This window comes from Lontra canadensis, unplaced genomic scaffold (genome assembly GCF_010015895.1).
Source record: "Lontra canadensis isolate GAN:19392208 unplaced genomic scaffold, GSC_riverotter_1.0 scaffold24, whole genome shotgun sequence".
NCBI classification, from domain to species: Eukaryota; Metazoa; Chordata; class Mammalia; order Carnivora; family Mustelidae; genus Lontra; species Lontra canadensis.
The window spans coordinates 7,745,869-7,756,915 of NW_022631018.1; the positions used below are offsets into that span (position 1 = coordinate 7,745,869).

The 11,047-nt window shown below is 36.5% G+C and overlaps 1 protein-coding gene and 1 pseudogene across 5 annotated transcripts in view; one reads left to right on the forward strand and one right to left on the reverse strand.

Annotated features, from left to right (window-relative positions):
* CEP350 (centrosomal protein 350) overlaps positions 1-11,047 on the reverse strand; it is a 151,024-nt gene that overhangs the window by 27,179 nt on the left and 112,798 nt on the right. For all 5 annotated transcript variants that reach the window (XM_032862723.1, XM_032862726.1, XM_032862724.1 and 2 more), the window contains 2 exons: positions 7,325-7,536; positions 4,099-4,243 (listed from right to left, as the gene is read on the reverse strand). In XM_032862723.1, coding sequence (XP_032718614.1) covers positions 4,099-4,243; positions 7,325-7,536 — 357 coding nt within the window. The remainder of the gene's footprint in view (positions 1-4,098; positions 4,244-7,324; positions 7,537-11,047) is intronic.
* Positions 8,078-8,823, forward strand: LOC116870635 (annotated as a pseudogene).

The following is an 11,047-nucleotide window of genomic DNA, read 5'->3' on the forward strand; positions in this document are numbered from 1 at the left end:
TGGAGGGGGAGGTTTCCACCTATTTTTTTCACTTTCTAATTATACTATTTGAAATTGCAAATAAATCTCAAGGTACCCCATCTTGGTGAGATAAGCAACTAGAAGTTGAAAACTTTTTAGGTTAATAAAATTTGGACATTTTTTTAAGGAACTATTTCCTGATGACAAGATAATCATATTTATCTGTCTTTCCCCTTAGTTGTTAACAGTTTTTAAGTCATATTAAAATCAAAATGATTTTGTCTTTTGTTGTTTTTAAAGTAGGCTCCACTCCCAGCATGAACCCCAATGTGCGACCTGCACTCACAACCGTAAGATTAAGACCTGAGCTGAGATCAAGAGGCAGATACTTAAGTAACTGAGCCACCCAGACACCCTGAAATTCTGTCATTTTATTTTTTTTAAAGATTTATTTTAGGAAGAGAGTGTGTATGCGAGCAGGGGGAGGGCAGAAGGAGAGGGGGAGAGAGAATTCCCAAGCAGACTCCCCACTGAGTGCAGAGCTTAATCGTAGGGCTCGATCTCATGACCCTGAGACCATGCTCAGAGCCAAAACCAAGAGTCGGAGGCTTAACCAACTGAGCCACCCAGGTGCCCTGAAATTTTGTCATTTTAAACTGACTATGAATCATCAGATGATGTCTTAATGCCACATAAAAGGGAACAGAGAAATTAAAAAGAAATATACTCTGCTGTAATCTTTCTTTAGAAGCTCTTAAAATATTTAAAATAAATGAAATGAAGCTAGTTACATTTTATTTTCTTCCCAATAGTTCCCTATACACACAAAGTAGATGCCCAGTCATAGCAAAATCATGAAAAAGACATTTCATTATAAGTGCCACACACATGCTATGAAAATAGTATCATTTAAAGCTGCTGCTTAGGGAAACCTTCTTGGGTCCCCTCCCTCCTCAGCAGCTTTGTACCATTACTTTGCTATCGTTCAGTAAACCTTGATTTACTGCCCACCAAAAATTTAAATAATTAAACAAATATGCTGCTTATTTCACTACATATGGAAATTACATAGAAATACAAATGACTATTCCTCACACTTCCTCCTAAACTCACGCAATGGTATCAGTTCCACACATTAATGCTGAGCGAGACATTTAATAGCAACATAAATACTATTGTATATAGGCCTGAAGACTCAGATGTACACTACAACATTAGACCATAAATAACCAGGTGTTTCTCAGGTTCTTCACATTAAATTGCATAAGAACTAATTATAGAATTTACTTAAATGCAACAGGATTATAGTCTTTTTTGATAGTACGATCCAATATCTGGATTAGAGATAATGAAATCTAAGTTCCTGTCACTTCTCTGCCATTGACTTAAGGTACCTCAGGAAAAGTCACACCCATCTTATACCAGTGGTGGCATCATACTGAGCCTGAAGCATGGGCAAGGCTTACTATTTACTGATTAACACTCACAAAATAACGTAATAATAAAGGCCATTTTCAACTCTGGATCTACTACTGGTCATCAGTAAGGTGTCTGCCCCCTACCGATTTCAAGAATTGATGTGCAAATTAAATAAGATGAATAAAACACACAGCACCTCAACTACCACAAAAGCTCAATAAATGGTGGTAGGATCCATATTCACCTAAGACCAACATTTTATGTAGCTGTATTTTAGGTAATCTATTTTTTGGTCTGAAACCTAAAAATGGTGGTGGTGGGGAGAGAGCAACTATCTCCCTTTCTTTTTTTTTAATTTCTGAAAAAAATAATCAATTGGTTTCAGGCTTAAAAGGTTCTGAACACTTAGCGGCAGGCTTTGTAGAGATTCAACTGATGATTCTAGTATAACAACTGGGAGTAGGACTGCAGGCTGACCTAAAAATTAAAATCTTTCTAAAATGAGGTATAAACCCAAACCTTTTCATCTTCTAAAACTGTGCTTCTTTTAGCTTGATAAGCTTTTATGTGCTTCTGAAACTTGAGACATTACTTTGATAAAACTGTATACAGGACCATTATACTTCCACAGACTTAGTTTCAACTTTGCCCCCCTCCCAAAATGATTATTTTACTGTATTTTAAAAATTGCATATGCCAGCAGTGATTATTCTAATAAAAACATTTATCACCTATGGTTGTGAAGATTTAACAATGGATGATGAAAAACTTGGGAGTTTTTAGATGAAAGACCTTGGAAAATGTTTCTAATTTTAAGTACTAAAGAAACCAAAAGTATACAAATGAAGGGTAGAAATTAAATAAAAGTCTATGAGAGTGAATGGGACTATATTCTGTATCTGCCCAAATATAGTATTACTGCATAGTACTTACCATTAGTAACATCTAAGAGAATCTCTACATGAATTTATTGCCTTTACGGAATTCTCTCCTACAGGGATTTTTTGGGTAGTGCGGGAGAGGGGAGGGGACAGGTAAATGACACTTCAATTTGTTTGAACACATCAAGATGGAGAGAATAATCTAATTGAAAAATTATGTGGCCTGCATTAATTTGGCTTGTGACAAACTCTCCTTCACGTAGGTGAGAAAGGCATTACATAACTCCACTACATTAAGACTGACCACAAAAAATGCAAATAATGATGTCATCAGTAACAGGTAGATGACATCCATAGTTAAAAAATCTCAGAGCTATTTCTCTAAACCTATTCTTACTTGAGTTATGTTTTAGTAATAAAAGTGTCTTATTAACATTATCACTAATCCTTGCCCTGTAACTCATGCAAGGATGGTTATGCTCTTATTCTATGGAACAAATGGAAAAGATTATCCAATATGGGAAGGAAACTTGGAGAAAGTCACCAGTGAGTAATACAGCCAAGATAAGAATCCACGCTTCCAAGTATAAAGTTTATGTCTACTGACATGTTACTCCACTGGCTGTAAATTTTCACCAGAGTATGTGAAAGCAAATGTATAATATAATAATTTTCAACAAATAAATATAGTAGACAACATTCTTCGACTGGGTTGACCTAGTAATTCCATTTCTAAGAATTTATTCTTACTGAAATACACAACAAGAAAATATACATGAAGATGTTCATTAGAATATTGGCAATTTTGAGAAACTCTAAATGATCATCACTAGGGAAATGGTTAAATATGTTATGGTATATCTACTCTTTGAAATATTATGCAGTTATTCAAAGAAAAAGAGTGGTTTATAAATATGGGTGATGGAAAATCCCATGATTTACTATTGTTTGAAACACTGAAAACTGGGGGTATAGAAAAGGATCAAAGACCAAAATAAGAATAATATATTTCACTTTTTTTCTATTAAGTGTCTACTCTCAAATGCAAACTAAAAATGAGCTCAAAAGGCATACACTCAACACAGTAGCAATCATCCTTGGAACCCTACATAAACTGAGCACTGCCTAAATAGATATGTTTCCCAAGATCAAATCTTAAAGACTGAAGTCTTACAGAATAGAGGCTGTTCATTCTTTCATCATCTAATACCACAGAGTTTTATACGAGCAGAGAGGTTACAGGAAAACAGACAATGTTCCCTACCGCCATTTGCAGTCTATTTTCTACATTTCCTCCTTTGAAACTTACACTATCCTGCACTACCTTCCTATCTCTCCTCATGGTCATCGTTAATTCATTCAAGAAACATTTAATAAATACCTATTTGCAATGCAAAGTACCTGCTAGGTTCTAGTGCCATAACTTTTAAAAAGATATAGACTTGCCTTTTTAGGAGTTTATATGCTAGTAAGGGAGACCTGCTGGGTAAAGTCTGGTTATAATTTATATACTGTCTGGTATAACAAGTTGAAGCACAGAGCACTATGGGAACACATAAGCAGTATCTGGCACATGGAAAAAAATTTCAACAAATGTCTGATGAATAAAAGACTGCCCGCTAGCAACCCAAGAATGTAACAGTTTGTCGTATTTTGTATAGTAAGGGAAATAATTAATTATCAATGAAAAACAATGAAATTATGTGATTTAATCTTGGCAAGCAAAAAGCCTTTACAAATGCAACAAAAGATAACATTATTAACAGATGGATAAAGCTTATTAAAGAGGAATTCAAATATAATACGAATAAAACTAATTCCTTGTTATTAGTCTTACCTGACTGTGTCATAGATAATGACTCATCTGACCAACTGTAACAGTGTTGATGGGACTTGACAGGTAGACGATACTGTCCTCCAGTCCTATGACTTCCTTTGCTAGACTCCTGCTTTGACACAGATGTGCAGCTTTTGGGAGGTGACTGTTCAAACAGAAAACCAAGTGTGAACTGTTTTGTGAGACATTTGTAAAATCTATTTAACATTCGAGAAGCCAAGCAGTTAAAGATAATATTTACAAAGAGTTTTAAGTAACTCTGTGACGATAAAAAGTAAAAACAGTTTACAAATTATACAAAGGATAAGACCTCAACGTTTTTTAAAGTCACAGAAAAAAGCTATATAAAAAAGTATGCTTTTAAAAAATGTTTATAATAAAGTAGGAGTGGCTACTGTTTAAGTGATATTTATCTTTTTTTTAATTAAAAAAATTCTAAATATGGTACAGGTATTTTTTCAGCATAGTATTTTAATTTCCTTCAGATGTACTCCCAGAAGTGGAGCTGCTGGATCATGTGGTAGTTCTCCATTGACAGATAATGGATAAAGAAAATGTGTACATATACATGTGCATGCACACACAGACACATACACAAACACAGACAGACACACACACAGAGGAATACTATTCAGCCATAAAGAAGGAAGGAAATCCTGCCATTTGCAACATGGATGGACCTTGAGGGCACTGTGCTAGGAGAAATAAATCAGACAGAAAAAGACAAATACTATATGATCTCACTTAAATGTAGAATCTTAAAAACAAACAAAAACAAAAACAAAAAACCAAACTCACAGAAGAGATCAGATTTGTGGTTATCCGAGGTGGGGGCAATTGGAAGAAGGTGGGAAAAGGTACAAACTTCTAGTTATAAGATACATAAGTCCTAGGGATGCAATGAACGCTGTGATGACTAATGAATGTCGCTGTACAGTACATGTAAAAATTGCGAAGACAGGAGCTTAAACATTCTCTTTATAAGGAAAAAGACATTTTTTATTTTTTTTGGTTACTATTTAAAGTAAGGGATATTAACTAAACTTATTGTAATAATCATTTCACAATATATGCATGTCAACCCATTATGCTGTACACCTTAAACTTATACAGTGCTGTGTATCAATTATATCTCAATAAAACTGAAAAAAAACTTTAAAAATACTAAATATGTACTAGTTTTGTGGAAAGAAGGAAAAAAGAGGGGAAAGAAGAGAAGAAAAGAGAGCACAAGACTGTCCGCAGAGCGTATTACAAAGGATGTAATTTGTATCCTGACATCAGGTGGAAGTGAGAATGCCGACTTTGCCATCTAGCTATCACCACTTCTTATTTCTGTGAATCTGGGCAAGTTTCCTACCCTGCTGAGCTTTGGAGTGGGGCTTAACACAGTATCTACAGAATTGTGAGGATAATCCACATAAGGCATTTAGCATATTAGTTGACACCTGGTAAGTAGCAATCAACAAATATTAGTTTTTATTATAAAAACCACTTGAAGACATGCTAGTTTTAATTCTTTGACATATTTTCTTGAGAGGAAAAAACTAATTTTTAGAGCTTGATCAGGCGATGGTTATTCTGAATCTTAATAACAATGCTAGGTAGGATCTAATCAATACACAGGAAGTAATAATAAGATTGTGTAAAAAACATACTTTGTTGTGAATTCCACGCTACAATTATATACATAAGCCTATTTTCACAGAACTAAGAATTTGCTAACATAATTTAATTAGAAGCCTTTTATAATCTAAAATCTGTTTTCAGGTATGTGCCCAAGACACTGGAATATTTTGCAACATAGCACGAAAACAGCTTCTTCGTTAGATCGTCGTTTAAAAAAAATGGTTTTCTCTCAAATCTTACAGGTGCATAATACACATGAATCTGACTGATTTTTTAATGGGAAAATGCAATTCATTCTTCATATCCACAATAAACTGAAGGTTCTACCAAAGGATATTCCATTCTGCATGTAAGTGTATTCCTTTTTTTATTTTTATTTTTTTTTTTTTTTAAAAGATTTTATTTATTTATTTGACAGAGAGAGATCACAAGTAGGCAGAGAGGCAGGCAGAGAGAGAGGAAGGGAAGCAGGCTCCCTGCTGAGCAGAGAGCCCGATGCGGGACTCGATCCCAGGACCCCGAGATCATGACCTGAGCCGAAGGCAGCGGCTTAACCCACTGAGCCACCCAGGCGCCCAAGTGTATTCCTTTTTTTAGACATAGAGAGACCTTAACAAAGTTTTTCACATAATATTTAATAACATGTTAATTCCTTTATGTACTTTATAAAATCAAATTTAAAAACAAAAACACTTAAAAAAAAGAAAAACACTTAAGTTTCTAGCTTAAATTTTTATCAGATAGATTTTTTTAATGAAGTACAGAATTAAGGACAATGTAGAAAACCTTATTCTAATAGTGACTATTACTCTAATTTGGAGTCAATAACCATTTCAGATCTGCTTTAAAGAGATGAAACCACTACTTTTATTCCGATTTATAAGGGCAGTTATTAACTAAATTACAGATAGGCACAATGGTATGGTTTAAGATCTTATTGTTTCTATTATATGACAGAATAGATTTTAATAAGAACTTGTGTCATTCCAATATATTATCTTTAAACTTAAATTAAACATAAATTATTATTTTTTTTTAAGTTTTATTTATTTAAGTAATCTCTATACCCTATGTGGGGCTTGAATTCCTGACTCCAAGATCAAGAGTCACATGTCCTACTGCTGAGCCAGCCAGGTGCTCCAACCTTAAATTATCTTTCAAAGATTTTAGAAGTTCCTGGGGTGCTTCGGTGGCTCAGTTGGTTAAACGTCTGCCTTTGGCTCAGTTCATGATCCTGGGGTCCTGGAATGCAGACCCGCATAGGGCTCCCTGCTCAGCATGGAGCCTACTTCTCCCTCTCCCTCTGCAGGAACCCAGCGCTTGTGCTCTCTTCTCTCCCTCTCTCAAATAAATAAATAAATAAAAATCTTAATAAGATTTTTTAGAAGTTCCTATCCCCTCAATATCAATAGACTTAATAATATATAATTTTATAACTCCCACTAAAACTAAGATTCATGTATTTATAAATCTTTAGAATTCAATGAAAATCTTTACTCCTGTTCAAATGTCATATACGGTATGTTACAGGTATGGGCGATAGTCAACACTATCATGAATTGCGTAAGTTGTAAGGAATAAATATATATTAACTTACATGTTTACTAGGAGAGGTAGAAGATTCCAGTTCCTGTGAAAAAACCATTTCTTCAGTAAGTACACTATGATCTGGGCTCCCTGGCTGCTCCTGAACTACAGACTCAGACGGAAGATAGCCCACAGTGGCGCTGCCCAGCTCTTCTGGAATAGAGCTTTCACTGTGTCGGTGAGAGTAGGAAGGTAGTGGAGATTCTGCTTCACTTGTTATTTCTACAGAGAGAGTAAAAAGAAGAAAAAGTCCACAATCTTGGTCAAAAGAAATGTTCAACTGTTATATTTTAATTTGCTTTTGCATAATTCCACTTGCTGCACTTATAGTTTTCAATCCCATCACTTAATGAATCACATTAGTATAAAGTCTGTTAGTCTAAGAATTTGGGCTGACGCAAACTGAGAGAAGGGCTTAGTTGAAAGGAGAGGGAATTGCTTTAAATTTTTAAAAGTATCTTTAATGTCTGGCCTAACAGAAGACAGTTGGATTCTCGTATCTGCTTCTGTCTGCAATCTGGGGCTATATGTTGTTTTGGTAAAAGCATATGCAGAAAATCTGGCCTCACAAAGAATACATGTAATTAGAAAGGAAAGAGTATTCCAATAGTCTTTACAGATAATTGTGGGGATTCTTTCTTGATGTTACACCGAGACTTGACACTTGGTACTTTCTTACATGTTAGAACGTGGAATCTGAAGTCCTATCAGTAAACTTTGTGATTTGCTATATTACAATCTTTTGGTCAACTTTCTACTTTCAATGGATTTTTTGACTCATGTATGATTTTCTATATCATCTCTGGGCATCTGTAAAACACTGCTTCACTGAGTCATGAAGAGGATTCTGGCAAAAACTCAGACTTGTAGACGCCGAGCTGCTCCACCACTAACCATGAGCATGGAAGCCGGAGCCACATCTCCCACATGGCTCCTCTGGCCAACTGGACACCTCAGATGGGAGCTGTGCCTAGACCTGCACCAGCAGCTCAGCCGCTGGCAGTGGCTCCACCATCTGCTGCTCCACCCCAGCAGCCAGGTCTCATGGCCCAGATGGCAACCGCTGCAGCTGGCGTGGCTGTGGGCTCTGCTGTCGGGCACACGATAGGTCACGCCATCACTGCGGGCTTCGGTGGAGGAAGCAATGTTGAGCCTCCAAGGCCTGCATCTCTTACCAGGAGCCTCAGAGAACCCAGCCAGCATACCAGCAGCCGCAGTGTGGCCCATGCCACTAGGAGAGAAACAGTTTCTGGAGCGTGACCACAACCAGGGAGACCCTGCGCTTTGTGCAGGTTTCAGCAAGGAACTGCAGCAGCGCAGATGTGCAAATGGATTAACCTAATCGAGAAGTTCAGACTGAAGATACGGAACATCATCTCTCATGACCAAGTTAATTTAACATAAAAATATGATTAATAGTGGATATATAAAGTGTAAAACACCAGTTAAATCTCTCCTTCATCATTAAACACAGTTTTCTTCAGAACTGGAATGAAAAAGGGTGTTCTTACTATACAGAAGTTCACTGAGACAGTCAGAGTTTGGGGCGGGGCAGATATCTGTGTGCCTCCTTAAGTCACCTTTTGTAATGTTCTCGTTTGTGAATTAATTAGAAGAGTGGTTTTCTCCCCCCACCAAGAAGATGATTCTAATTAGTATCATCACCCATCATATGAGGAACATCTTTTAAGTATTGGAAAGAGGTCCAGTTCACAATGGGGAAAAAAGCATTTCCAAAATCCTAAACTTTCACTTGAAATCTTAAATTTTATCACTTGCAGTAAATACTGTCACTTGTGCTCCTTTCTTGAAGAGTCAGAGTTACTTCATTTATTTCTGAGAAATTGTTTGCCAAATACCTAAGTAGCCATGGCTTTTAGTTATTTAAGAATAAAGGGTACTCCATGAAAAAAATGGCTAATTCAACTTTCGACTCAAATCACTGTATTAAGTGCTTTTCTTCAAGGCAACCACTGTCCTTTGGCACAGGCAAGTGCTTTATGAGTATTTCCTATTCCGTCACACAAAATATTACAAAGATATATACTCAAAGGTTGAGATTCAACAAAATTAGTATTTGTAAATGCTTATTTAAGGACCTCCTTCTGTAAAACTGGCACGTTATCCGTAGTGCAAAGTGGAGAAGAATACAATGATTACCACCACCGCTTGGCGCCACTGCCTTGATTCTCGCTAAGGCATCAGCAATCTCGCTATTGTATTTGCTACATCGGTGTAATGGCAACATAGTGAAAAAGGCAAACATGTCAGTATTATTATCAAAATAGTACTGACCTCCCAGATCCTCTGAAAGGATTTCAGAGACCTCCCCAGACTTTCATGGGCCATACTTTAAGAAGCACTGCTCTAGGATTCATTTCTGGGATTGGAACCACAGAACTGTAGGATATGTGTACCTCACTTCTATTCTTTTACTGATTGTTTTTACTTCTTATTTTTATTTACTTATTTTGAGAGTGAACACGAGCATGAGAGCGGGGAGGGGCAGAGATTCTTAAGCAGGCTCCACAGCTGGTGCGGAGCCTGATGTACAGCTCCATCTTACAATCCTGAGATCATGACCCAACCCAAAACCAAGAGCAGGAGGCTCAACCAACTGAACCACCCATGTGGCACTCAATTATTTTTAATGCCTCTTTTTTCAACCTGTTTTTCAAACTACGTTTAACAATTAATATATCAGCAGTTCCTTGTTCTACCTACATACCAACAAGTTTGATGGGTATTGTGAAAGCGCTGAATGATGGCCCTCAAAAAGATATGTTCCTGTCTTACCCCCCAAGAACCTGTGAATGTAATCTTATTTTGAAAAGAGGTCCTTGCAGATATAATTAAGGATCTCATAATGAGGCCGGCCGGGGGGGCATCTGACTCTTGATTTAGGTTCAGGTCATGATCCCTTGGGGGATCTATGTTTAGCTCCGAGTCTGCTTGGGAATTCTCCCTCTGGAGCCCCTGCCACCTCCTGCTCACATGCTTATGTGTACACGTACTCTCTCTCTCTCTCTCTGAGATAAATAAAATCTTTTTAAAAACAGTGGAAGGATCTCATGATGAGATCAGAAGCTCAAAAAAGGAAGAACTGTCTCCTGGAACCTTCAGACGGTACACAGCACTGCCAACACCTGCTGTCGTACTTCTGGCCTCCAGAAGTGAGAGAATAACACATTTTTTAAGCTATCAAATTTTGTAGTAATTTGTTACAGCAGCCCTAAGAAATGAACAGAGGTATCAAATAGTATTTCTTTATGGTTTTAATGCTCTAATTACTAAAAAAGTTGAACACCTGTTCAGATGTTTATTGATAATTTGGACTTCCTCATTTGTGAATTATCTGCTCTTTTGCCCATTTTTAAAAATGTGTCTGTCATTTTATTTTGATTCATAGCAGTTGCTTGCATATTCTTATTCTACTCCTTTGCCAGTCCTATGTTGCAAATATCTTCTTTTATTTTGTTGTTTTACTTTTTTTTATGGTGTATTAATGAACAGAAATTCTGAATTTATTGAAGTCGAATTATTGATCTTTCTCTTTATGGTTTTGCTTTGTATAACACATTAAAGAAATCTCTCCCTCCCCCTGATGTCATATATGATGTCACATATTCTGTGTCATATATGATATCATATATGTCATATCTGATGTCATATATTCCCTCCTCTTGATGACATATATGATGTCACATATTCTCTTACATGGTCCTCTAAAAAG